Source organism: Mugil cephalus, chromosome 8 (assembly GCF_022458985.1).
Source record: "Mugil cephalus isolate CIBA_MC_2020 chromosome 8, CIBA_Mcephalus_1.1, whole genome shotgun sequence".
NCBI lineage: Eukaryota > Metazoa > Chordata > Actinopteri > Mugiliformes > Mugilidae > Mugil > Mugil cephalus.
The window spans coordinates 11,832,030-11,859,797 of NC_061777.1; the positions used below are offsets into that span (position 1 = coordinate 11,832,030).

General features: G+C 42.3%; 1 protein-coding gene across 4 annotated transcripts in view; it reads left to right on the top strand.

The window, feature by feature from the left end:
* ntrk2a (neurotrophic tyrosine kinase, receptor, type 2a) overlaps positions 1-27,768 on the top strand; it is an 80,217-nt gene that overhangs the window by 2,165 nt on the left and 50,284 nt on the right. For 2 of the 4 annotated variants that reach the window (XM_047591095.1, XM_047591096.1), the window contains exons 2-14: positions 931-1,005; positions 2,281-2,352; positions 2,769-2,837; positions 3,781-3,929; positions 11,195-11,328; positions 13,205-13,337; positions 13,558-13,629; positions 13,800-14,027; positions 14,809-14,835; positions 15,020-15,028; positions 15,337-15,348; positions 16,148-16,185; positions 16,409-16,508. In XM_047591095.1, coding sequence (XP_047447051.1) covers positions 931-1,005; positions 2,281-2,352; positions 2,769-2,837; positions 3,781-3,929; positions 11,195-11,328; positions 13,205-13,337; positions 13,558-13,629; positions 13,800-14,027; positions 14,809-14,835; positions 15,020-15,028; positions 15,337-15,348; positions 16,148-16,185; positions 16,409-16,508 — 1,118 coding nt within the window. The remainder of the gene's footprint in view (positions 1-930; positions 1,006-2,280; positions 2,353-2,768; positions 2,838-3,780; positions 3,930-11,194; positions 11,329-13,204; positions 13,338-13,557; positions 13,630-13,799; positions 14,028-14,808; positions 14,836-15,019; positions 15,029-15,336; positions 15,349-16,147; positions 16,186-16,408; positions 16,509-27,768) is intronic. The other 2 variants (XM_047591097.1, XM_047591098.1) reach the window with 1 other exon arrangement.

Consider the following 27,768-nt stretch of genomic DNA (forward strand, 5'->3'; position numbering starts at 1 on the left):
TGTAGTAACTCCAAGTTGAACTCCCTCTTGCTCATGATCACCAGCAGAGGTCTCATCAAAATAATTAAATAATGCATGCTCTTAGTAGTTGGCGGTGAAATCATTATACATTCATCATATGGAGTGGAGGACTGTCTGCCGTTCACCTTGCCTGAAGCTGATTTGCAGATGTTTAAGTGCTGACATTGAGTGACTGCCTGGTGATTTGTGGATGAGCTAATTAGATTGTAACCCTGAAAACAAGTTGTCAAATTGACCGAGCAGTTGCGGCATTTAAAGACAGAATAGGTTCAATTTACATTTTCTGTTTTTAATCTGCTAACGTGGGTCTTTTATGAAAGGGACATCTCTATCTCTATTGCAAAGAAAAAAAACCTCAAGTCTAGTGAAGGAAGCTGACAGGGAATAAGGGGAGAGAGAGGAGCGAATGAAACGCAGATGCTGTTTCCTTCTCTACCAGCTGACAGCTGTATTTACTAACCCATTCATTCAGACAAATCACAAATAACGTGTTATAAGGGTCTCTGCGGGACGAAGATCTCTGCTGACCTAGGGTTACAGCGTGTCCCTTCGACAGGAGAGACTGTTCTCTGTTGACTCAGTCCTGAGATATCTGATCTGGTAGCTCTACATTAAAGTACATATGCAGCTTTTCAGAGTTTGTTCGCACACTCACACTAGGGGGTCGCCCGCAGTCTTCTCCTGCTGACCCTTCAACACAAACGGGTCAAGTGCTTCGCTCAAGTGGCGCTGAGGAAGCGAGACGAGTTCCTCTGTTAGCTGCAGTCGTCCAGGAGCTCATTTTTTAATTTTTGATCTCTGCTTTTCAGCTACGTTTCTGCTCGGTCTTTGTCTTGTTGAAATGCCTCTGTTTGTGCTCTCCACTGTTAACAAATGAGCCTCCTGACACACTCTTGTATCTCCTGACAGTTACATTGCAAACCAGAGCAGCTTCTCCTCCATCAACGACAAAGACCTACAAGAGTACAAGAATCTCAGGAACCTGTGAGTCTTTGGGCCGGTGCGCACACACTCAATGGCACAGTTACTTTCAGTGTAAAAGCAGCATGGTTCCAGCAGTATTTTTACACTTATTTGTCTCATACATGAGAGGTACTGCATTCATTTGACAATATATTGTGCATGCATGTTGCCTTAAAATCTCGCTTTATTTATCACTTTGTATCACAGCGTTTGTAGTCACTCTGATTTACTGTGTGTCTCATTTCATCTGCTAATCTAAAGAACAATGGAGTGTAAAGAACAGCAAGTGTGTGCTTTTAATTGTGGTTGGCCCCTGATGGGAATTGAACTCTAAATGAAGGAAGGATGAGTGCTGCATGCGTTTGAGCTACTCTCAAAAAAATATTTTCTTGCCTGTCGGAGAAATCCTTCACACACAATTAGACTCTGTGCAGTGTTAATGTATTGAAAAGAAAAGGCCTGATTCCCATCGTAGTTTGAACATTTTTAGTGTAATTAAAGTGTCACATTTGAAAAGCTTAAATTACATCTTCGCTCAGCCTCAGTCGTGTCGTACAGTCAGTCACGGGAAGAATTGTCTTGCAGCAGTGTGCAGGAATATTAAGCAGTATGTTGTTAACTTTAGTTGTACATTGACTTTCTATTGAGGTACTTTTAGATCCCATACAATTTTTTTTAAACATGACCTGATGGAGACCTGTGTGAGTGTAAACATCTTCTAATGCTACATTTTTTGATTTGTTTATCTTAAACTATGCAGTTCTGCAAACTAAAAATGCATTTTACAGTTTTACTAAACGAATAAACTTGAAATTATTTAATGAGGCCTGCATAAATAAACTGGATCTGGGATGTCAGGTTGTTAAAAATTAGGACTGCCAACATTAATGACAAGGTTAACACTGATTCATTTCTTTGCACTTTTTGATCCCAAGAAGTGACCAAACCACCAGTAATGATGTGGAAGGCAAGCAGAATCTGAAGTGTGGCTGCAGTAAATAACGTCACGGCCTGTAGTGAAGGGAGTTACTGCTTATCACGCTTCAAGATTCTGGATGCAATATTCTGTTTGTGCGTGTGTTGTGAAACGTGTGATCGTATTAATTGTAAGTTTACTATAGAAATCATGCGATTAATCGCAATTAAATATTTTTGACCTCATCATTATAAAGTAATTTTCATTAAGTTTCAAATCACTTGATGCACAGTTACCCATGTTTTTTTTTATATATATAATAATGATTTTGGTTAATGAAGATATGATGATGATGGTGTCTGTTTTTTGTTTTGTGTCAGAACGGTGACCAACAGCAGACTAACATACGTCTCAAAGCTGGTCTTTCAGAACAACATCAAGTTACAGTACCTGTGAGTAAGAAAGAAAAATCATGCTTTCTATTTCTCACTTTCTATGGGCTACTAAAAACATAATCCAATATGTATGTATTTATACTGTAAATGTAAAGGGAACCTATTGAAGACGAAAGTAAAAAAAGAAAGAAAGAAAAAAGGGCAGAGAGATTAATGGAAAATGAAGCCCAGACAGGATATCAGGATTTATGATTGATTATCACATCTTGGCACCACGTCAACATTAATAAACTCTGGTACCTATACACTTAAGCTAATATCCCACTTAAGGTTAATTGTCACAGTCCTCAAAGAGGAACATTATTAATGATAAGAAATTGGTGTAAATAAAAACAGACATGTGTTGGAACAACAATCTATTACTTTGTGTTACAAACACAATCTCATTCCCTGTTGTTTGATTGAATTTCCAGGAATCTGAAAGATAACAACCTGTCGTCGCTGTCCTGGAGGATATTCAAACACCTCAACATCTCTTATTTGTGAGTTCAGAGAAACCTTCACTATCAGTCTGTCTATCTCCGTGTCTGTCTGTCTTTTTTGCCTCCCAGCCAATATCTCAGTGTTTAGATAAACAGGGACCTATAGCATCTGTTCCTATAGGTTTCCGTTTAGAAGCCTGGAATTGGTTTTACTTCAGTAATGGAAATTCCTGGAACCAGAAAATAAATATGTTAGATTTAGGCAACAACATTGAGATTGAGATCAGCTGATGGCCAGTGACACCTGTTATTAAACACGAAGATGGCCTCATGCAAACCCATTGCTCGGTCTCCGAATCCTGAAATGGGATGCGATATTTCTCATAGTGCATTGAATGATACTGAGACACTATAATTATGTAAAAAAAATGCCTTTTAAAGCTTCAATTTGGACATTTTGTACCAGCGGTGCAACCGAAGTGATCACCGTTCAGTCCTAAAGGAACTGAAAGAACAAAAACTATAGTTTAATGTAAAGACACGAAACAGAGAGAAACAGCTAGTCTGGTTCTGTCTGGATATAATAAAATGTTTGTTTTAGGGGAAGTTTTATTTGTTATCTAGGGAACAGTCACAATGTATTGTTTTTAACTTGTTCTTTTGTCTGTATTTAATGAATAAATGAACAAGGGATGTTTTAATTAACAAGCTTGGGAGTTGCTTGGTGAATTTGTGAATTTGTTACCATTTGGTTAGGCCAGGCCAGTTGTTTCCTCCTGCTTCCAGTTTTATTTCTCTGCTAACCTTAGCATACAGACAAGACTGGTGGAAAAACCCTGTGACTTTTAACAAACAAACAAAAAAAGCACACGTCTTCTACGTATATTTCCCCAAAAAGTTTAACCAACCCTTTAGAACTGTAAAGCAATGTTACGTCAAAATGACTTGCTCTTCTTTCCGGTTCTTGACTCTTGACTGTGTGTTTTTGTCTGTGTGTGTGTAGGATCCTGTCAGGGAATCCTTTGCGCTGCTCCTGTGAGAACATGTGGATCAAGCTGTGGTTAGGAGAGGAAGCAGACAATCAGGACCTGCGCTGCATTGAGGATGGAGGAAGGCGCAAGCGGCTATCCAACCTGACGCTACCTAACTGTGGTAAGGGCACACAGACACACACACACCTACACAGAATGACGAGATTGAAAAAAAAAGAAAACACGGTACAAAGCGAAGCAGTTCTTTTATCTTCTACAAAATTTCCCCAATCTTTGTTGTGGTTTCTCTGTTTTTCTCTTTTTTCTTTTTTGCATGTGTCTGATACACCTGAGCTGCTATATGTGTATAAGTGCGGTACAAAGCTTACAGTACGAGACAAGTTTTCTGATTAAAGAATGGAAAGTTTTCAGTGAACACCTTAGAGAGTAACTGAACAAAGAAAACAATTCAAGCTCTGTCTATAGACGCCCCCCCGCCCCTCCCAGTAATCTGTAATATACTGTGTATCTGCTGGTATGGGAGCACCACAGGCAGCAAGGAGTGTATTTCACTTTGCTCTGCTCTGCCCGGATGTTGTAATTTCCCTAGGCGCAGGAACAAGCAAACAAATGACCAACTGAAAGCATGCATGCACACAGAGAGCCCTGTTTTCATACAGAGCTTAAGGTGCAGTTTTAGTCCCCGCTGTGTGTCAGTAAAATGCCATCAACACTAAATGGGCCGATATCTTCGTCCTTTGGGGATTTTTTTTTTTTTTTCGTGTGACACATAGATTAGCTGCCAGACGGAGGAGAGAGAAATCTGTGACATACTGACTAATGTACGTGTCTGCGGTGCGTGTGCTGTGTGAAGGTTGTGTCGTCTTATAGGCAGTCATCTGAGACTTTTGCTCACACATATAGGAAGGTCACTGTGCAGGACATTATGGAGGCAGAAGGATATTATACTTTGTGTATTGCAGCACACAGATGCCATCATAGAATCCCAAGGATGCTGAGTAGAGAAAATTCACCGCATGTATCGCGGCAAAATGAGGTGTTATAAAGACCATCTGCACTATGTCCTTATAGCACCGGTGACCTGCTGTCACGCAGCAGATTTCATTTCCCTTTTCTCTGAATCATCATGTTTTCTTCATCCAGAAGAGGATATTTTCTGGGTTTATGGAAAGCTGCATTAAAAATACTCAACTGCGAAAGCACTAACCACATTTTATGACCAATAAAAGACATTTTCCCCAAATTTAATTATGACAAAGTAAAGAACATTTTTGTTGAAGTTGTAAATAGACACGGTTTAGCATCGCAATTGGTGAATAATGTGCCCATAAAACAAGTAAACACTCTGAAATCTTAACAGGGAATACATTTGCTTACAACACATGTGTAATATAAAGCTAACCAGGAAGGCTGCTTTCACTCCAAGACAGACTACCACAGACCACAAGCCTTTTACGCACTTGCTTATGGGAGTGTTTATCAAGCTTGAATGTATAAATGCCAGCAGTTAATTGATGCTTTATTCTTCCCTTCTTAAATCTGCACCATGAATTTTTCATGAATCCCTCTATTTTGGACACTCTTCTATTCATAAACGGGGTCAAATTACAGCTTGACCCGTTTCTAAAAGTCTGAGGCTGACCTGCTTTCGTTCTCCGAGGAAGGAATCTGTGCAGAGCCTGGCCTGGCTGATTTTTAGAAGCACAAACAGACATTTTATAATAATGTGGAGTTTGAATTTGACCCAAGTAAACAAATGAAACTCAGTTTGCGCCAGCCGCTGGGGGAATAAGTCGGATCCAGTTTGGTTTTGTTAAGCGAGACCATGAAGGAATCTCGCTGTTGGATTCACAAAGAACAATAGCTATGCAATGCTCAACCTGACTTTTAATGTGATTGTTACGCTAATAAACTGAAACATAACTCCAAAAGTATGTTCCCATCTCTTGCTGTCAGCAGAGCAAATGACCTGGTCAAAAATAGCTCGGAGCTATCGAGGCACTCAGGACACAAACAATAAGTTAGCATGCAGGAAGCTAACAGTGTCATTGATAACTCCTATTGATCTGTCCCCTATGCCTCCCCTCCATTAACGGAGGTTATTTTTGGCATTAGCACAGTTACAGCACGGCCCCCAGGAGAGGGGGGCCCGGGGACCCCCTGGCAGAATGACATATGAGTAGGACGACGCGGTGGGGCAGGGATGCCAAATAATGCCCCAGGGCTAGCAGTGATACACGAAAAGACCTCTCAGCCTGAACAAGCTGCTGGCCTCCGTCCCTCTGTCTCTCCGGTCGTCTTTCCTCCTCTTTATTTTAGATTTTCCATCTGTCTGCTTCATGTATGTGCTTCTGTCTGTGTGCCGGGACATTTCTGAGTGACGTTATGAGGGAGGCACAAAGAAGAGGAAATGCCCAATGATGCCCCCAGGCTGACACTGATCTCTCCGGGCCAGCCTCATATGTCTCTCTCTTTTTCTCCCCACGGGCTGTTTACTGCTGGTGCTCCACCCCAAAAAAAAAAAAAAAAAAAAAAAAAGGCTGCTGCAGACAGAACCGCTGCAGACCGAAACTTTACCAAGAGGTGCTGCTCTGATGATCCTGCAGCCTTGCACAGTATAGTAAAACGAGTCATCAAATAACAAGTACTAAAACACTCCAACTCTGTTAATAGGATGATTAAAAACTAAGAGGGAAAACACATAAACCACTCACTTTTGTTTACAACTCTTCAGTAAGTTGTACAGCTACTTTAGGATCTATTTTTTTTACACTTTCAAATTTCTGGACTTCTCCAAAATGCATAAAAGTGAGTAAATGAAACCAGCTGTCCAGAGCAAAGCCTCTTTTTTTCCTCCATGTGCTGTGGAAATGGCAGCACATGAATTACCAGACCTCACAGCACAGGTGCACTGCCTTTGTGTCTCTCTCTGTTTGTCCGTCTGTCCGTCAGTTCATCTGCTTGGCTGCTACAGCCGTCTCTCAGGCTCTTTTGGCCTCTCCTTTCTTTGTTCGTGTGTTTATTCTTTCCTCAATTGTTTCGTCGTCGTTCCTCCTCCGGCTTATGTTTCCCCGGTGTTGTTCCCCTTCTCCTCTTCACGTATCGTCCTCTCCAAAGTCGCGCATGTGAAATAAAAAACACGGCACGTAGGGACAAGCAGTAAATGGCAGCACGGACCCACCGAAGAGGCCAGATGGCTCCTGTCAATGTGTGTGGGCAGGAGAAGCTATTTGCACATGCAAATTTTTTCTATTGTCAGACGGGAAGACCACTAACTCACAGGTTAGGTAACAACTACTACTCGTTACAAGACGCACGTGACTTGTAATGCCTGATTAAAACAGCACAGCAGTTAGAAAGCACAGCCAGCGTGCAAAGAAAATGAGCATGATGCAGACCGACAGGAGCAGATTAGGATGGTATTCGCATGGTGTAACCCTAATGCTTTATGAGGCTGCTGCCGAAGCATGTCAAAGTAATGGACGTGACGTTAAATGCTAGATTTGGGTTCCCTGACTTCCTTTTAAGGCTGCCCTGCTGTCATTTAGGAGTGAAGTTCTGCTAACAGGAGGACTCAAGAGGGATTAAAAGCAACAGCAGCTTCAAACGTTGCAGCATGGCTGGTGAAAACAATTCAGTAAATCATCTTTATGGGCAAAGGAAGAAAACGCTAAAGCTTTGAAATGGGATGAAAGCAAACACTATATCTACACTATTTCTGCACAGTTGAACAGTGTTCTGTCCGTCACCACTGTGCAAACCCAAAAATGTACCTATAGTTTATATGTTGTGGTCATTGTGGGAGGTGAATATATCGAAAATTTCCTCTTTCCATTTTCGTTTAAGTACCTCCCTCTTACTGTAACCGCGTTTCTTTTTAAGCTGTCCAGCCACAAGTATGACATGTGATGATTTAGTCATTAGTTAGCTTCTAATTTGATCATCCCTGAGTCACTTTGTGGCTAACTTTGAAGAAGGTCCAACGTACCGATTCACCTTCAGCCACAGCAACATCGCAGAGGAATAGACAACTAGAAGAGGGACAGAGCTTCAAACGATCTGATGTGAGCGTCGGAGCACTCCAGGTGTCAGCTTGATTGACAGGAAATCATAATCATTAACAGATGTAAATTCTGCGCCTCGTCCTCCTCTCCTTTTTCTCTGCATTCTTTTGTGAATCCTTCGCTATTGACAGCCTCGCTGTGCACCAACACAGAACAATCTAGAGCCAGGCTCTTGGAAGGCTTTCGTGTTGTGTGACTCTCCAGCACATTTCCTCCCTCACTGTGCTTTTTTTTTTTGCCCATTTCTGCCTCTCCTTAGAAATTTCCAAGTTTCTGTAAGGGGGAGAGGAAGGAGGGTTTGCACAATGAGCGTGAACATTTCTCCAAACACCAATGTGGACGTGCCTATTGTGCCCTATAACAAGCGCTGACAACAATGGCACCTCCAACAATGATGCTGAAGTGCGCCGTGGTGTATTGTGTGGGGGTTTCAGCCCTGAGAGCAGGATTAAACTTGAGTTGTGAGCGGTTATTCAGCGCCACATCACCTGGGCATATCCCCGACGCAGAGCTCGTAATTCACAGCCCATTCATAGCACATGACCCGGTGAGAGAGAAAGAGATAAAGAGTCAGGGGGGGCTCAAGGACACATCTACACTTGCGCGTGTAGCCAGTGTAATGTATACCACACACATTCATTCTTCAAGGTTTGATAGGTGACGTTTTCATGCTTACAATTCAGCTGACTTCTCTACCTGTAGTCGTTGTTTACAGACAAGGAGCCCCCTTAGTGACCCTGACATTTCAGAAATGCATCTAGACGTAAAAGCCAGAGAGAAAATTTGTTAAATGCAAATGAGCACCTGATGGTGCACCAGAGTCTCACAGAGTAACAAAAGTGGGCACGCAGGCGTTGTCGTATGTTCAGTAAAAAATGTGTGAAATTGACCTCGCTGTCTGCCTTGCCTGCTATCCAGTTGTATGATGGGATTTAAAAGACAGATTTGCATAAAAGTGCATTATTTCCAATTATTTCTCCAGGCAATTTAAAGCCACACCAGGTCACAGATGTTATTAACGCAGGTTCATGCCTACGAAGAGGCACAAGGAGCAATTAGGACGACTAAAAGTGGTCAGTGAATGAATATTTAAACAAATTAAATCAATGAATGATGAGACGCTTCTCAATTAAAACACCCCTGACTCCGCATGAAATGTAGAGCCACGTGGCAGGCAAAGCAAAAGATGTCTCAGTTGGCCTTTCAGCCTTTCAGTTCAAATCTAAACGGACACCGTGCTGTTACTGGGAGTGTTCCAGATGCTTCCATGCAAAGGATGAGGGGCCGTGAGCCGTGTCTTTTCAGCCACCTGTGGAATATTTTGTGTCACCAGTTCTCATCCACCGTCATCCATCATGAGGCAGTGACCTTCGTTGGTGTGAAGTTCATCCCTCTTGTAGGGTTTTTGTGAGTTGCTCTGCGAACGTCTGCAAAGGGGCCGCGCGAATGACCCAAATATTTATACCTCTGGGCTAGTGTGTCTTTTTTGTGGTCAGTTACGTCACCGCTGTGTTAATTTTCTCGTGTATTTCAGACAGGGGCAAAACAGGAAGGTTTCTGTCCAAACAGGCCCAAACTGAATAGAATTTCATTCTTCATTCCTTTTCCCAAACTGATCGAAAGTCACGTAAATGGTGAATCAGAACGAAGTCAGGCTCCGTTCTGTCTTGACGCAAATGTGCAGTGACGTTCGAGTGACGTTTCCTCAACTGTTCTGCGGCTCCGTGGAGAGCTTGCTTTTAATAACAACATAAAAAAGTAATTGAAGCCGGGATAGACCAAAGCGTGGAACAAATTCAGAACCTTGAAGACCGGCTACTATAAGGCTGAACAACACAATAGCAAAAGTGGATATGACTTTGCGAATGAAGCTGTTGCTTTAATAATAAAAGTGTCAAAACAATAACAACTACAATGTTACTAGACGAGAAATCAGTCACGGGATGTTTTCACCGATGTGCGCATGTCACACGTCTGTAAAACGGCTGTTCTGATTGAAAGTAGTGCTACATGTAAACATCAGATTAGAATGGATCACCTCACATGTAAACAGCTGATCTGAAACCTTCAGTAGTAATGAGAAAAAAAGTCTCCATGTAAACCCAGCTCCACTCATCTGACACTGATCTAAGTATCCATTGATAGCGGTGCACTTAAAGTGAGCAGTTGTAACCGAATTAACAGAAACTTGTTGCTGGCTCATCTGCATTTGCTAATTACGACAATATCATCAGTCGTGCACGTTGATTCTGAACACATCCGAGTCGAATCGAGGATCACGATCACATCCAGTGTTATGGGTGGTTTACCAGGGCCATGAACAAGGGGCTGACAGGTCGTGACTGCTGCACCCACCTCAAGACCAAGGTGGTTCCCAGTGGTTTCGTCATTTCTTGGCTTTCATTGACGTGCGTGTGCGCCCTGCAGGCGGCTGTAGCGGCAGCAGAAAGCTGATTTACCGAGAGCCCGTTAAGATATGTGGTTGTGATATGGCGGGTGGCCTGCCACCACAGAAATGACTGGTTTTTACTGCGACTCGTGGTGATTGAGTGGGTTGCCGTAGTGATAAGTGGGTTGCCCTGGTGATAAGCATTCTGCCGACGGACAGAAGAGGTTGGAAGAAGTGGGGGGAGCGGGAAGGGGGGTGGAAAAGAGAGAGTAAAGGGTTCGATAAGAAATCTGTCCAGTGTTATCTGCAGGAGCTGTCGCCACTCTTCTCTTCTCTTCTCTTCTCTTCTCTTCTCTTCTCTTCTCTTCTCTTCTCTTCTCTTCTCTTCTCTTCTCTTCTCTTCTCTTCTCTTCACCTACGATCTTTTTGGATAAGGGACAACGGTGGCGAGGCTCTGATTGAGTCTGATTGGTCATGCTCAGGTCACCTCCTGGTCAGCTCTGCACAGACACACACACACACACACACACGTAGGCGGACGCACAAACACGCACATGCACGAACACAGCCGCCAGTGTCGTCGCTTTGACAGAGGCTTCAGACCGTGTCCAATCAATTTAGTACTTGGGCTGCTGAAGACATGCACTAGTAATCAGTGTAACCATCACTGTGTTTGAACTCTGTCTCTTTGTCTGACTGTTTGATTGGGGTGAGTGTGCTTAAATGAAAGCGAACGCGAGAGAGGGGATATTGAATCCGAGGCCTTTTCTTTTGTGTCTTTCTCCTCTCTCTGTGGTAGTCGGTGTGTGTTTTCCTGCTACGTGCTCTGTGTTTCAACCGAAAGGACAAGAGTTGGCCGTGAATCCTAAATTTGCTTCCTTCCTTTCCCTCCTCTCCTCTCCTCTCTCCATCTCCACACCACTCCATTCACCTCTCCCTCCTCTCCTCTCCTTCTTGCCCGGTTGTGTGTAGAGGTTCCCAAGGCAACGCTGAGCCCATCCGAAGTGGGGGTAATGGAAGGGGATAACGTACAGCTGACCTGTACGACCTCCGGCGTGCCCTCACCTCAGCTGTTCTGGAACATGGCACTCTACACCAACTATGAGGTCAGGACACACGAGGACACAAACACACACAGGGTAACATTAAATGATTTATCGCGCCACCGAAAAACGGACGTCTGTTACAGTCGGCTTTCGAACAAAAAGATTCGCTGGGTTCAACTTCCCAGGTGCCTCACTTTGAGGTTTATGAGGCGCACGGAAACTTATTGCAGCGTAATGCAACAAAGAAGCAATATATCCCATCTACATGAAGCTTAAATTGCCCGTTTTCTAAGAGGTATTAAATCAACTTTATGTTCAAGGCTTTGCTTTGCTGCTGAATTGTATTCTGACAGGTATTTCTAATATTTACTCCGTCTTCACCGGTGTGAATGGATTAGAAACACACCCTAGTTCAGCATGTGAGTGTGGTAGTGTAGCTTCATGGAGGTAGGATTTATTAGAGGTGATAGATGTACTTAATAAACACCACCCCAAAAAAGAGAAAAAAACAAAGAGAGTCTTTGTGTTTTGGACTCTCTTAAACCTGAGTGTTACAGCCCAGCTCTGCTTGGGGATTGAGGGAAGTAACATTAAGCCAGAGTGAATTGGTTTTTGTTAAGGTTTATTGTTTCCACTGATTAAGTTTAACAAACAGAAAGTGTAGCGCCAAGGCTGGACCAACAAAACAAATAAAGCAAAGAAGTTAGTAAAATGGAGTTAAACATCTAGACTGAGTCCTTTCTAAAAAAAAAGAAAAAGAAAATAAAATCTCAAAAGCAAAACCTAACTCAAAACACATCAGTAAACAATGTCCCAAACCTAAATATGTCTATACAAAAAAATAGCTAGTCAGAGGGAACAAAAGCTCAGCTCCTAGACCATTGGTCTTCAACATTGGGTCCGCCACCCATATGGGGTCCTCAGAGGTGCTGCCAAAATCTTTGGTTGATTAGACATGTTTTTTATATGTTTTTTTTTTTTTTTTTTAAATTTCCCCTCCTTTAAATACCACACATTAACATGATTCCAATATATTTCAGTCAGCACTTCACTAATTCAGCGATACAGGAGCTGTATCAACAGTGCGCCACACTAGTTGAGACCAGTCACTCTAAGCTTCCGGTGCACAGTAGGCCCCGCCCCTATCGCTGTTGAGCCAAACACGAGGCTGCATATTACACGCTGACTCTGTCATGTTCCCCCGTAAATGGCCGAGAGCCTATTTAGTCCCCAGGTGGAATCCCAGAGGAACACTGCGATATTAGCAGAAGAGGAACTAAAAGTGCGGCTCGCTCCCATCAACGTATATACATATTCATCCAAGGTTAGGTGCTTCTCCTCAGGGCCAGACATCTCATGAATGTCTCACTTTTTTTACTTTATCTGTCAATTATATACACAAATATAGTAGGGAGGGGGTCCCTACTTAATCTTGGGTCCATGGGTCTTGGTCCTAAGTTTAGGTCCTTGGCCTAAAAAATGTTGAGGAACTCTGACTTAGACCACAGTTCTAAGCTCTCTTTTACTAAATGCTTCTAAAAGGTATTTTATATAAGCACAAGTCACAATATAAGGCTGACCAAGTCTAATCACAGACACCTTCATGTTGGGTCCGCCAACCAATCAGACAACAGTCCATTGGAGGGGCGTGGCCATGCGTGTCCAATGGTAGACGGCTGCACAGGAAAATCTGCATCTTTTTCAACTGAGAGCAGAACTGACACCGGACTAGAGAACATGATAATGATCATTTTCACTTTGTTTAGAAAACAGCAAATCCTAATTAAAGTGATAGATCAGATCGATTTGATTAACCGATGATTATGCATTGATTATGTGGAAATAAATTACCTCCAAAACATATTAAATCATCAAACGGTTTCATGTTAGTGCTGGAAAAATTACAGAATACCCATGGATGCGTTTTCTCACTCAGATCGTGACGTCAGGACAGATTTCGGTGCTGCGTCTCTCCAACCTGTCGTACATGGACCACAACAGCAAAATCACCTGCACGGCCGAGAACATCGTCGGAGAGAACGAGTCCTCTCTGCTACTCAACATAAGCTGTACGTTTACCCTTTAACAATCCCAACTCAGTGTAGATGAATGTATCAGAGTGTAGTTGTGTTACTCTTTAAAGCGGAGAATTAAAAGCTTGAGGAGAAAGTGGTTCGTCTCATCTTTTAATCAGGGTCTTTGCTATCAGGGTAATTTTTCTTTTCCCAATATCGTCTTCCTCTCTGACAATGTTTCTCTTGAACTCTCGCCACTCGCTCCCACTCTCAGTTCCTCCTAAAATCACAAAGCTGAGTGACGCAATCCCGGACCATCACTGGTGCATCCCCTTCAGCGTGGCAGGTATGAAAGACATCAACGTGATTTTGTGATCTTTTCTCGTCTGTGGTTTTTGAGATTTCAGAATTAAAACGCTTTGGCTAAATCACAGCGTTGAACACACAAAGAGCAGATTATGGTAAATAATGACGAATAATGTGAAGCCAAATGTGATGTCTCTGTTATCTTTTCAGGAAACCCAGAGCCGAGCTTAAGGTGGTACCTGGAGGGTAGGCCGGTGACAGAAGGGCTCTTCATCACTACCATGATCCATGACGTCACAGACAGAGAGTACCACGGCTGCCTTCAGCTGGACAGCCCCACACACCTCAACAATGGCCGCTACACGCTGGTGGCTAATAACACATACGGGATAGACCGAAAGGATGTGGAGGCTCACTTCATGCAAAAGCCCTGGGAAGGTGAGGAGTGAATGTTTATTTTTCTGAACTGTGCTCAGGACCCGCACTATAAGAACTACACCAATCAGGCATAACATTATGACCACCAACAGGAGAAGTTAATATCATTGACCATCTTGTGACCTGGCATATACCACCCACCTATACCAGACCAGCCTTCCTCTCCTCCATAGCAATGACACTCCTTGATGGCAGCAGGGGTCCTCAAAACAATGCAGTCTGACATAGACACACACACAAAAACAGTTTAGGAACAACTCAGAAAAACATGAAGAACATCACGAGGTGTTGACCTGGCCTCCAAATTTACCAGATCCCAAACTGATAAAGTGTCTGTGGGCTGCACTGGAACAAGTCTGATCGACAGAGACCCCCTCCTCTCATAGGATCTAACAACATCCTGTAGCTAGACACCACAAGACACCCTCAGAAGGACCACATGTCCATTCTCCGATGAGTCACCGCTGTTTCAGAGGTACAAGGGAGACCTACACTAAATTGGTCATGAAGGTGGTCATAATGTTATGCCTATTCTCTGTACATTTAGAGATACAGAGCAGAAAATCAATGACTGAGAAAATAATCAGCAGAGTACAAACACAAAGCCCTGCCTCGTTATTAAGTAATGTGCAGAATAACAGAATGAATGAAAGTAAAACTTTTAGTAGTTTAGACAAATGTTGTAGCTTCTTTCATTGTGCTGCAGCTTTCATCATGTGTGGCGACTGTAGGAGGGAGTGTTTCGTTAAATTGAACTTTTTGTTCTTGTCCCAATGTCCAGGACCTGACAAGGAACCTTACTATTATGGTGAGCGTGTTTTTATTCTTTTTTTTTTTCCAAATGTAAAAATTCTCAAATGAACACCTCCAGTCTCAGTTCATAGTTTGTTCACGGTGTGTTGAGATGATTGTTTTTATGTTTAACAATATCTTTGTTAGTTGACATAAATTTACATTCTAGAAACATTTCTCTTTCTCTTTTGTCTCTCAAGTTGCTGAGGGTGCGTTACATACCTACACATCCTTGCAGCTAGGGATTAGAGTTGATGTGATGTCTCTTCTCCACACTGTGGCCCTGACGTTGTTTGATTATTTCCTGACATTGCGCATGTTGAGTACATGTTGTCTGTTGGTTCGTGTATCGTGTTTTGTGTGCTTTGGTTTTGAAGCGCATAGAGACCAGGCATGATTGACAACCATATCTGTGAAGTGCATGTCAAAGAATTTACAACTAAAATAAGGTTTTCAATGTTTGGGACCTAATTTGTCTTTGTCTGTCTCTTTCTCCAACACCTCGTCCCTCCTGCAGATCTAACCACAGGTACTGCAAAGTCCTTTCTTTGTCCACTTTTACTCACAAGCAACACATTTGAATCAGCAGTTAAGATGTCACACTGACGGGTTTCCTATTCTAGCGTGTCCTATACATCACTACTTTGATTATAGCAGCGGATGTGCCATCAAATTCAAAATGGGATCGCTTGATTGCTACACAATATTATGCAAAAGGATTGATGTTGAAAGTCAAGAAAAAAGGAAACGATCAAAGGTAATATAGATGTGCTGTAGATTTCTCTATAGATGATAGAGTTGGATTGAGCCACTAATGTTAGCTTAAAGTCTGACTGCGTGCACAGACTCTAAAAGGTAGTACAGAACATCATGGAATAAATGCATGGTTAGGTTACAGCTGTCGGCAGTAATCTGGCTGGATGGACACGCAAACGAACGCAGAATGACACTTTATTACATTTATTTGACTTTAACTGGAGAGGGCACAAAAAATAAATCCCCATTCAAACTCTCTAGATGCAATCCCTGTTATTACTTCATTGTCTGTGTCTGTGTGATTGGACAATAGCTACCAGTCAAAAAAACAAAAGCAACAACAAAAAAAATGGCCGAAATACTAACGTCAAACTAAATCAACCCACAAAACAGGCAGTTTAATGGTGCAGATGGCTAGTAAAGAATATTTTACGTATTCATAAGAATTAAAAATAAACCAAAAGTACAGTATGTTTGCATCGTAAAAAGAGTACAACGCTGTGCTTCACTTAAATCGTTTCTTGAGTGGCTCTTCACCTCTGTTTATTCCCCTCTCTTTCCTGCCTCAACAGAGGGCCCCCCTCTGGATCCACCTGAGGACCGAGTCGCTGTAAGTCACTTCTCACTGTTTCCCATACGGCTCGGCTTCTTTGCCCAATTCGTTCCTCCAACGTTTACTGTTTTTGCCCAGAAATACCTGAGATGGATCTTATTTTAATGTTGTACACACATACGTAGAAATGCGTAATTCGTAAACACAGCCCACAGACCATTCGTTGTGGCGTGTTGGATCCGTGTGGCAGATTTATAACTGCTGCTTTCACGATTCGCAGGTGTACGTGGTGGTCGGCATCGCCGCTGTGGCCTTCACTGGTTTCCTTCTAATGTTGGTCATCCTCAAGTTTGGAGGAAACTCCAAGTTTGGCATCAAAGGTAAGATGCTTATCTCCAGTTGCGGGAAATGGTTTTAATTGCTGTTTGCGGATGTTAAAAAGTAAAACATATGGGTTACTTAAGTTCAACATGGGTTCATGGATACATGAAAAGCACAATGTAAAGATTTACAAAGCACCAAAATGGGGAAACGTTTTCAATTTCAAACAGATATGAAGCACATGGACTAATGCTTTACATTACTAGGGAAACATTTGACATTTGCAGAAGTTATTCAACTAAAAAAAAAAATTGCAGAATTCTTCAAAAGTCTTTGATTTAATTGAATATTTGGACTATCATGTTTCCATGAGCTGATCCGGTTCAGGTGAAAGCGTTTCAGCGGGTCTCAGTTTAGCTGAAGATTAACACGCATGCAGAGTGAAATCTGCTCTCGCAGTCTTTGTCATGTTTACATAAAACCGCTGAAATGCTGAAGGCCTGAACACAAGCATCCACTATTCATCTCATTTGCCGTCCAGTGTTTGAAGAATCTCTCGAGTCTTCTGCACTGGCTACAAGTAAAACTGATTTATCACACTGACTTACTAGAATAGATTGTCTGCTTTTCTCATTTCGATGCTCGGCTGATATTTCCTTCTCCCTTACGAACTAACATTAACACCATTCCATCTGTTCTCGTCTACAAGTATAAAAAACGAGCAGGCACACACTCATTTTTGACTTTGAAGGGCTCATTCATGTTGACGTAATTCACGTTTAGTAGATTTTGTTGTCTAAATCCCGCAATACATAAGCTGGGTTTAGGGACAGTCTTCTGTCTTCCTTCTTTCTTCTTTCCTTTTTGGCTGACTTCATTCAGATGGAAAAGAAGAAAAAGTAAACAACATGTAAACAATATCACAATAAGCAACACACAAATTCAACATCCTGAGGATTTTTGTGTTTGTGTGTGATTTCGTTTCGTTTAAAACGACATTTGTTTTAGGAATAAATAATGTCTCTGCATGGTTTGAATCATTAGCATATGACACTGAGATTAGAAAACCAAAAAATGAATGCAAATATACAGACGGATTTAATAAACGTGTGTGCGCATTTCTGTGTGTGACTGCGGGTTCCACTCTCGAAGTGCAGTACTTGACTGATTTATGGCCCCCCAGAGAGGAGGGATGATAGACAGATGGAGCAGCAGCGTATGCATTGTGTGAGTGTGTGTGTGTGTGTTTATATTTACGGTCTTGTGCGTGGTTTCATCTTTCACAGGAAGAGGGGAATGAGGTTGCTCTGAAGGAAATGAGTTCTCTAATGTCTCTTAGCGTCATACTGTATACATATATATATAGTATATATGTGCGCGTATGTGGGTTTTTTTTTCTTTTGAATCTAAGCATTTTTGCATGTGCAGGCACTTCCATTCGTGTGTGGGACGTTAGGTCATGTTACAGTCTTTTTTTTTTCCTCTTCCGATTGCTCCCCCCGAGTCTTCATCTTTCCACGGTCGACCTTCCTCTCCCCATGCCATTCCGTTCTCTTCCACATGCGGCACATCCAGATGTATGTGCCCTGCAGCATGGTGATTTCTGGGGTGAGCGCCACCAGTGCGAATAGTATGAGTTAGACAGCGCGTTGGACAGCTGTGAGTAATCCACGGCGACCGCTTTGCCCACATAACTGCTGTTTGTTCGAGTCTCCTGCAATATTTCCAACCAGACCAGCGACCAGAGTTCATCATCGCAGCAGAAATAAAACCGCAGATGGCAGCGCACTACCAGCGCTAATCAAAAACAAACAGCACTTTGTCACGTCAACATGGTTTTCTCAATCCTGAACACGTGCACAGAGGCGCGCACACACATGGGCAGAGTCAGCGCTGGCGGTGATGATGGCGAACTCCAGATCAGATGGTGTGAAGAGAGCGTGTCAGGACCTCGTACCACATGAGCAGGTGTGCGGTGAAAAAGCACAGCCCGCTTGACTGACCCTGGATAAATCGCTGACCTCTCTCTTTCTGATAGTCAAGTGAAAAGCTGAGATGGTTTACATTATTAATATTGACTGCAATATTCTGCTCCTCTCTCATCAATAACACATGGTGCAGGTTCCCTCACACGATCTCCTCAACGCTTCTTTTCACACACGAGATGACTTTATAAAGCAGGTGTAGTTGTACGTGTTGGCAGATGGGGTGGCTATACAAAGGTTTAATGTGAAATTCCCATCTTGAACCCCATTAGATGTCATACGTGCGAATGTGAAACCCAGACATGCGTTCCTTTTTAGCTCCGCTTTGGTCTCCTCCAATTCACAAGAACGCTGTTCTCGATTCCCATCTGCTAGATTTTTTGTTTGTGACAAGAAACAGGTGCAGTGGTTATAAATGACACAGAGAGGAAGTGTGTGAGCATTAAATTGACTCCTTCCTCACACAGCATAAATCATCAACCTGACTGTAGAGCGGTTCTGCACGTGGTGCTTGAAAACGTAACAGGAGCAGTTGTATGTCCCAGTTAATGCAGACAACTGTGAACATCTTGTATTGGGCAGTGGTGAGTGAAACAAAAAGAACAACTGGGTTCATGTGTAAACCGTTGCATATGCACAGATTTGAGTCTAAATGGTCGGTCGGTCGGTCACATTAGTTGCAGTTTGTGCTATGAGATAATAATAATCCTGAGAAAGGATTGGCGTTCGAGAGTCTGCCTTTGTTTGTTTAGTGCTTTCTATTATTATTATTTTCTATTGTTCTATTGTTCTATTATAATGTATTTATTGTTTTTAATTGTTTTAAGTCTCGTGCTCTTATTTTATTCATCTCGGCTGTACTATATGAATAAGGTTGAGTCAAGTTGAGTCATTAGAAGACTCTGATAATTACGCTCGTTATAAATGATACACACATTGGTTTATTCCGGCATTCATTTGTGGACAAGTACTAATAAGAGTCTCTAATATAACTGATGATCATTTTGGTAGCAAAGGTTCGCTGTGATTCTTGGTTTATGGGCTCTGTTTCCTGGATATTATAAGTCATGATCAAGTGGAATATCAGACTGCGCCCCGACAGAGTTTTGAAGGATGGCTCCATGCGCGTCTGTTTTCCTTCACATTTTCCTGGTCTCTTCCCTTGGGCGTAATAACCTCCACAGAAGCAGACAGTAGCCCTTTTTTTTTGCTCCTGCAGATATAGCATTAATTGCACTGACGGTGCTTTGTGCTTGTCTGGACAGGTGTGCACACTTTAAAATAAGCTATTATGCTGCACCTCTGCAGAAGACACACTTGTTTTCATTTTGCTGCTCTTTTTCTTTCATTTCTCTCTTTAGTTCTGCTGCTTAGTTAGCATCTTAGCATTAAGTTACATGTCCAGTTGCAGTGACTTGTGGTTTGCACACAGCACATGCATCGAGCTAATTACACGTGTCTTTTGAGTTTGAACGCTACTCATCAACATACGTAGGTAAGAACAGAAGCGGCCGTCTTCACAAAGGATTTTCTTTAGTTTTGTGTTTTTGCTTTGGGGAAGAACAAACATACGATAAAAACATTCATGCAAGCGGTCCAGTGAGTTGAGTGAACACAGCGACGCTGTGTCTGGATAATCATTGTGCTTTCAGACCGGCAAGATCTGAAACAACACTGATTATTAGCTGCTTAGAGGTTACCATTGAGACACTGAGCAGTGAAATTTTTCTCACCCTTTAAGTTTCCATGGTACTTGTCAGTATCATTTAGGTCCCAGCCCTCTCCCAAATAAGACTAAGCCTACCTGATCAATACAACACTGGAGAGAAAGCCTGGTGAGACTAATTCTGTCGTCTGCCACATTGTCTGAGTCTGGGCCCTGGATACCACACTAAAGGCTGCACCGAACAATTTAAAAAGTGGTTGAGTTGTTTTTGCCGCAAATTGTCTCATAAGGAATCCAATCAGTTGCTTAAACTGAATGACATCGGTATTGGAGGCTGTCTAATATGACAAGTGAATGACGTGCATGGACAAGTGCTAAGTTTTAAAGGCAGTCTTCACAAAACGTATGCCATGCTCCAAGGACGGAAACCCATCGAAAGCCCCTGGGACGTACGGAAGGCTTAAAGGGTCAATTGAAATCCTGATAGGTTTCACACAATCGCACATAGAGGCCCTCCCAAACAAAACGCAGAGATCAGACAGTGCAACCCGCAGAGGGAAGGACGTAGCAGTACCTATATGCGTCCGTGCCCTTGGAGTGCCTGTAGGGAGCAAAACGTCTACATAAACCTGAGTTCTGATGCAGGAACAAGAAGAAATGTCAAGACAGGAAAAAAAAGAAAAGTGAGTGGTTGGAGAGTGAAGCAGTTAATGTGAAGTGGATGAAGTGAGAGACAGATGGAGGAGAAAACGAATGCTAAAATTGACATTTGACAAGAAGTCAGAGTGAGAAAAACTGTTAGTGGGGAAGTGAGGAGGAGAGGCAGATTGAAAGGAAGAGACGAGATGAGGAAAGATGGAGAAAAATGGGAGGGGCAAAAGTTCGAGTGTATTTTTTTTGGAGGACGGTAAAAATGAGGAGGAAAAACTGAACGAAAGGAAAGGATTAAAGGAGAAAGTCCTCTCATGTCCACTTATCAATGATTCATCATTTGTGCAGGTTTCGTTTTTCTCCTTGTTTGGTTGTGTTGCACTCCTCCATCTTTCCTTCCCTTCATGTCTCCCCCTCTCTCTCCCTCACACATACACAGCTCCTCACTTCCGATCGATCGATATGACACCTTCAAGGTCAGCAGAGCTCCATTCTGTCCTGAGGCATTACTGAGCATGCTCAGCAAACCCACCACCTCCTTCTCCTCATCTTCTTCCTCCACTTCCTTCAAAAAAAAAAAAAAAAAAGCGGCGTGGGCCTCCAGCTCTTGAGGTTTTTGATGAACATAGGTGATCCAAAAACGAATGCAGCAAGATCTCAATAAAATGAGCCAACTTTGTGAAGAAACTGAAGAGCATAGTTTAGTAACAGTAGTTTAGTCATAGTAGCACAGCACTACTTTGGTCCATCGTATAAGCTAATGTCACCGCACTAACATGCTTTCAGCAGCGCAGTACTAGTATGATTATAGTAAATACGTGTGTCAAGATGTTCAAGTTAATAATTGCACATTACCAATACATAGAATTATGTTCAAGATTTGTAGGAATGTATTTAGCTTAAAACTTAGACACAAACCGAAACACTGAATATACCATCTGGACGACCACAGGGTGAACAAAAACAAAAAAAGTCACAAATGTTTGAGAAATCATCACTTGGGAACAAAATGTTTCTACCTTATTTCGTGGCATTATCTCCCAAGACAGTTGTGACTCATCAGAGTTTGAACATGGGTCTTCTGAGGGTGTCCTGTGGTGTCTGGTGACAGGATGTTGTTAGTGGGGGGCTTTGGGTCCTATGGGTTTGAGGGGAGGGGCCTCTATGGATCAGGCTTGCCCCAGTGCATCCCACAGATATTTGATCAGTTTGGGATCTAGTGAATCTGGATGCCAGATAAAACACGTTGTCCTGTTCTTCAGTTTTTTTTTTTTTTTTTTTGAGTTTTTGGTGAATTTGAATTTGTGTGCTCCTGTGCTAGGCTACATCTTGCTGTGCATGGCTGCTGCCATTGCCATGTGGTGGGGGTGCCTGATCTGGTGTAGGCGGGTGGTACACGTCTAAACATATCCGCATGAATGCCAGGTCCAGAAGTTTCCCAGCAGAACAGCGTACTACGTTATTTACTTCTCCTGTCAGTGGTTTTAATGTTGTGGCTGATCGGTGTATGCGGGGAACACATGGTGTCAATGAAATAATAATTAGCAGTGACTGTCATCACACCTAAAACCTGACCATAGCTGATCCACAGCCCTGAGGATCAGCATCATTGAAGCCTGACTAGACTGTTGTGTGATCTCACAGATTTTACAGAAACTCTTCTGCCCTTATTCCAATATAAAGAAATGTCAAAATTATGTTGACGCCGGAAGGAAATCCAGGTGATCATCTAAGCTATTGAGAACTGTCTGAATGTCATTTCATGGAAATCCTTGTCATAGTTAGTGACATATTTCAGTCTAGACCAAAGAGTGTAAAAGTGTGACGGACACTATCATCCCTATGACCAAAAAACACAATAAAGCCAAAGGTCAGTTTGCTATTCACACCTGCATCCAAAACCTTAGAAAAACACACCACCAAGTTCTGAAAGACGTCTTTGAGCTCGCTTCACTCTGCTATTTCAGTTGGTGTGTGCCTGTGTATGCGTACGTCTTCTACTTAACAGCAGACAACAACACGGCCAGTGTCTTTACCCACATTCATAAGGTCAGCTGGTTAGGAGGTTTGAATGATGCCTGCCAGGGTGAAGCTGTCTTTCCTCACTCAGACGTTTCCTAAGCAACTGTAGCAACTCGTTTGCAGATCAGTGGGTTTTTTGAGGTAAACGGCCTAAAGCTCTCACTACTCTGAGTCACGGAAGAGCTGCAAAGGAGCCATAGATACTTGAGCTCCCATGCAATTATCGGCCGCCTGCACATACGCTTTAATTTGCAGTCAGTTTAAACTGTATCCTCTGAGTTCTTAAAGGAAACGTTATATTTCAATTATCTTCGGATAAACGGATAGGAAGGCAGACCTCTGCCTCCTTTGTGCTGGTTTGTTGTTTCATTGTGCGTCCTGGACCAAGTTTTGAAGGAACAGTTTTGTTTGTTTGCAGATTTAAATGCTGAGAGCTGGAGGAAGAAGAGTCTGAACGCCTGAGGCAGAACCTGAGGGCAGTGATTGTTTGAAGTGCTCTGAAAATGGAAACTGTTTTTCGCCAAAGTGAAACTTTGCCTGAAGAAAATGCCCGTGTGCGTTTGTGGCTTCTCAGCATGTTCGCACTGCTCTTTGTGAGTGACTCTTTTAATAGTTTATTATATACAGAGCTCTGGTCCGCAATAACAAAACTGTAGTTTGGCAGTTTACAAAATTTAAAATATATTTGAGAATCAAAATCAGCTTTACTGGGCAAATAAATTTGCTCATTGGTACAAAACGGACTTTTTAAATAAGCGTAGAAAATAGAAAACTGTACAACATAAATGCAAAAAAATAAAGGTCGGAAGCTGATATATAAAATTAACTTGAACAGTAAGTATATACAATATATATATATTTTTTTTAAACTCGGAAACATCATAGCATATTGTGGAAAACAGGAACAGAAATCATGATAAGTGTCCTTTTGGTTCGTCTCGTACCTCACAGGAAAAACACATCAGTCACTCACTCTTGCCGATGCCATTTGCAGTCACACTGGAAAATTCTGACAGCTGTTTTGAAATATCCCACTTCTGCAGTAATTGGTTTTCTGAATGAACTGAAAACACGGCATGAATAGCCAGTAACAAGCTCTAATCACCATGCGTGCGACTTCCTGTGATTTCATTTGCTGCACCCGTGTGTGAAATCAGTGAGGACAATTACAAGCTTAGTGGTCTGTTGTGAAAAGGTCAAGTGTTGGGGGTCAGAGTCAACTTCAAGACGTTCGCCATCCGCTGGTGTCTTTCTTATCGACTCTGTTAGGGAGTCCATTGTGCTGCTGTACATCATTTCCCGTCTTGCATTGGTCGGCCTGACCTTTGCGAACAGTCGGAGCAGTGAAAAATTTGATTTCTTAAACTGGGAACGCAGCGTGGGAAACGACGGGCACATGAGTGTAGATAGACTCTGATGAAATTATTGAAGCTGTCCATTTTGAAATATTGTGTGTGTGTGTGTGGTGGGGAGGGGTCTTTGGAGATTTGATTACTCCCCACTTCAGAAAACAAGCACTTTAAAATTTTCAATGTGACCTCATTTTAATTTATTTATTTTTTTCCATTGACAACCACGCACATCAGAGAGCAGAAATGGACTTTAAATGATCATAAAGCTTACACAGCACGTGTTCATCTACATATTTAGGGCATGGCAGTGTTTTTAAAAGACGGACGAAGTCTGTGAAACCAGGCTTTTTGGCGGCAGCTGCAATTTATTACTGCACTCACTCGGTTTTTCCAGTCTTTAAATTTATTTTCATATGTTTGTTTGCCCCTGAGGATAGTGTGGCTGACATGTACATTCACTGTGGATCACCAGAGTCTTCCTTTTTGTTCAAGTAACATTCTCTTGGCAACAAAGCACATGGAACCTCTGTTTCTATGAATGTGATCCACTGTACCACAGAGGAAATTAGTCATTTGTAGGAAGAAAAAAAAAAATAGCATAGATGATTTTTCTGCAGGCCCTGCCTTCATTGATATGAAGTCAAGAAGTTCTTTTTCTCATATAAAGCACATATAAAGCCTATGGTACAGTTCTGATAATGAAAAAAAAAATCATGAATTAAAATGGGATTCAATCAGACTTTGAATTTTCTTTTATTTATTTAATATATTTTTTAAATTTATTTATTTATTTTTGCAATTTTCAGTTTACAGGCAGCAGCAAGACTCACCAGACATGTGAATTCACATCTCCGACATTTGCTCATGCCCGACATATTTACTGTGCAAACATGTACAGCTCGTCACTGTGATATTTCTGCTCAGACACTCTGACAGTGTGTTGCTGTTCAAGGTCCTGCTGGCCACTTAGGAAACGTCAGTGCTGCCAGAGAATCTGCTCCATGTGGCGTCAGTGTGACTTTTTCTCTGCAGTACAGTGAATATGCATGATATAGGTTCTATGTTAATGAGACTTTAGCTATCAGTCAACACTTGGTCTCTCTGCATTAAGGCAAAAAGAACAGAAGTAGCCAAGAGACACAAGCAAAGAGAACCCCCCCCTCGTTTTCCTGAATATGTATGAGAGCTGGCAAAGACACGTGCCAATATCATTTACTGTGTCTGACTGTGTTTGTCTTGTATATTTGTGTAGCGTTTTCTGCAGCAGCAGACAGCAGCAGTACTGAGCAATTGGGAACTGCACTATAATAGATAGAGGTTTATTGATGGACCAATTGATCGTTTGCCTGTCCAAACTAAGCCAGGATGCCTCCGTCTTCTTGGCCCTGCTTTCCCATTACTGACTCGTGCTAAGGTCAGCAGCTCTGCTTAGAAGTGTGTGTGTGTGTGTGTGTGTGTGTGCGCGTGTGCGTGTGTGTGTGTGTGTGTGGAGGGAAGATGGGTTCACAAGTGTTTGAGCAACATGGTGTGGCTGGAGGACGTAGATAAAATAAACACCATCAAACAACTGGAAGCGAAAGTTAGAAAAACATGTCCAGGTTTCGTGTGCAAATGTGTGTTTTTACTCGTACATACACCGATCAGACATAACATTATGACCACCTTCCCAATATGTCGATCAGGCTTGTTCCAGCCAGTGCAATCCTGCAGATACTTGATAATTTTAGGATCTAATGAATTTGGAGGCCAGGTCAACACCTTGTGCTGTTTTTCGTTTTCGTTTCGTGATTATTCCTAAACTGTTTTGTGTGTGTGCCTACGTCAGGCTGCATCAAGGAGTGTCATTGCTATGGGTAGGGGGTGCCTGGTCTGGTTTAGGTGGGTGGTTTATGTCTAAGTAAGATCCACACTAATGCCAGATCCAAACGTTTTCTTGCAGAACACTGAATCGTCACAAGATGGTCAACGCCATTTACTTCTTCTGTCAGTGGTTTTAATGTTTTGGCTGATCACTGTAAGCACATGTTCCTACTTGCAGAACGTCTCCAGAAATGTTTATGTGCACATTCCTCATCAAGGGTTTCTTGATCCACGCTTCATTTTCTCAATGGACAGCAGAGAAAACTGGACAAATGTCAACCTGGATCCCACTAGATCAACGTTATCTGGTTTATTTTGGCGTGCGAAGAATAAACAAAAGAAAAACAAAGAAAAGAAAACAGAGAGACAAAAGTGAAACTAGAAAAGAATTCTGCTACTTTGCATGTGTTGTTGTTCTGTGTGCTTCTGGGAGCTTCACCGCCTCATACTGCATCACAGACTCACACTCTACATGTTTGCAGCCTCGGAGAGCAGCCAGTTAGATTTACTGTATTACTGTGTTTCCTGAAGTCCAGTTCATGCTCCAGTGCCAAGACGTCAGCGTTTTGCTGAGCTGACCATGTGTTTCTGAGCTGACATAAAACCACTGACAAAAATTACTCATGTCCGAGCAAAGAGCGGTTTGAAGCTGACATGGACGGAAATGAAACAGATGTCCCTGGGAACCTGCTGATTAGACAGAATAGTAAGGGAAGAAATACAACGTTTGTGCATGTACAGTATGAATAGTTGTTCTTTATTGCCCATGTCTCGGTGTTGTGTCACAAAAAATAATTAGTACGGATGCAAATTAGCGTTATTTCCATCAGTTTGAGCTGACATTCAGTAGTTTGAGTGTCCAAACTTGGTAAATATGCCTCCTTTCAGATGTTTACTGGGTATGCACAGCGAGCTTTGAGGAGACTACTGGGTAGAGCCAGACTTTGCTGGAGGGTATTTCATCCTGCCTGGGAACACTTCAGGAAGAACTAGACATAATCTGCAAAGAAGAACTGGAATACCTTGTGTAGCCTGTTTCCATGGTGACCTTACTTTGGATAACTGGATGAAAAGAGTTGGGCGGATAGATGGATTGAATATTTTGTCATTTAAGGACATCTCAGGATGATGCATGTTCACTTGTACATGTTTTTTATGTATATATATTTTACATTGATGCATGTATACTTTTTCTAATTGGCTACTTATTCTGGTTCACTTTGAGTAGGAGCTGCTGTAACGAGTAATTTCCACTTGGGATCAATAAAGTAATTCTGATTCTGAAATATCCTCAGTTGAGGTGCCAGAGTCTGGGAGCTGAGTGCGGTGATTGTAATCTCACAGCTGTAACTGCAGCATCTCCAGAAGGTTTTCTCAGTGCGTTGTCAAAATCTGTTCATTGTTTCCTGACACGTGTGAGACAGAACGAACACAAAAGTAAAAGATGGGGAGTCTGTCAACAGCAACAAGGCGCTGAAAGGATGTTAAACTCCTGTGAAACGCAGAAAGGATTTTTATTCATTGAAAATGAGGAAAGCTGACTGTGTAAAGACGACGTATAACTTTGGGGTAGTCTATAGGATTTTTTTATTTTTTTTTAGAGAACGCTTGAGGGGAAAGCGAGAGACAAAAAGTGCGTATATGTGTGTAACTTTCAGAAGGTCTACTGCGTGACATGGTCAACTTCCGTTGCCCGTTGCATGCTGTTGCCGTGGCAACATGCGTCATTGCCAACCTGTGCCGCTCCAAAACCAAATCATTATCACTAGCTGAGTCTGAGAGA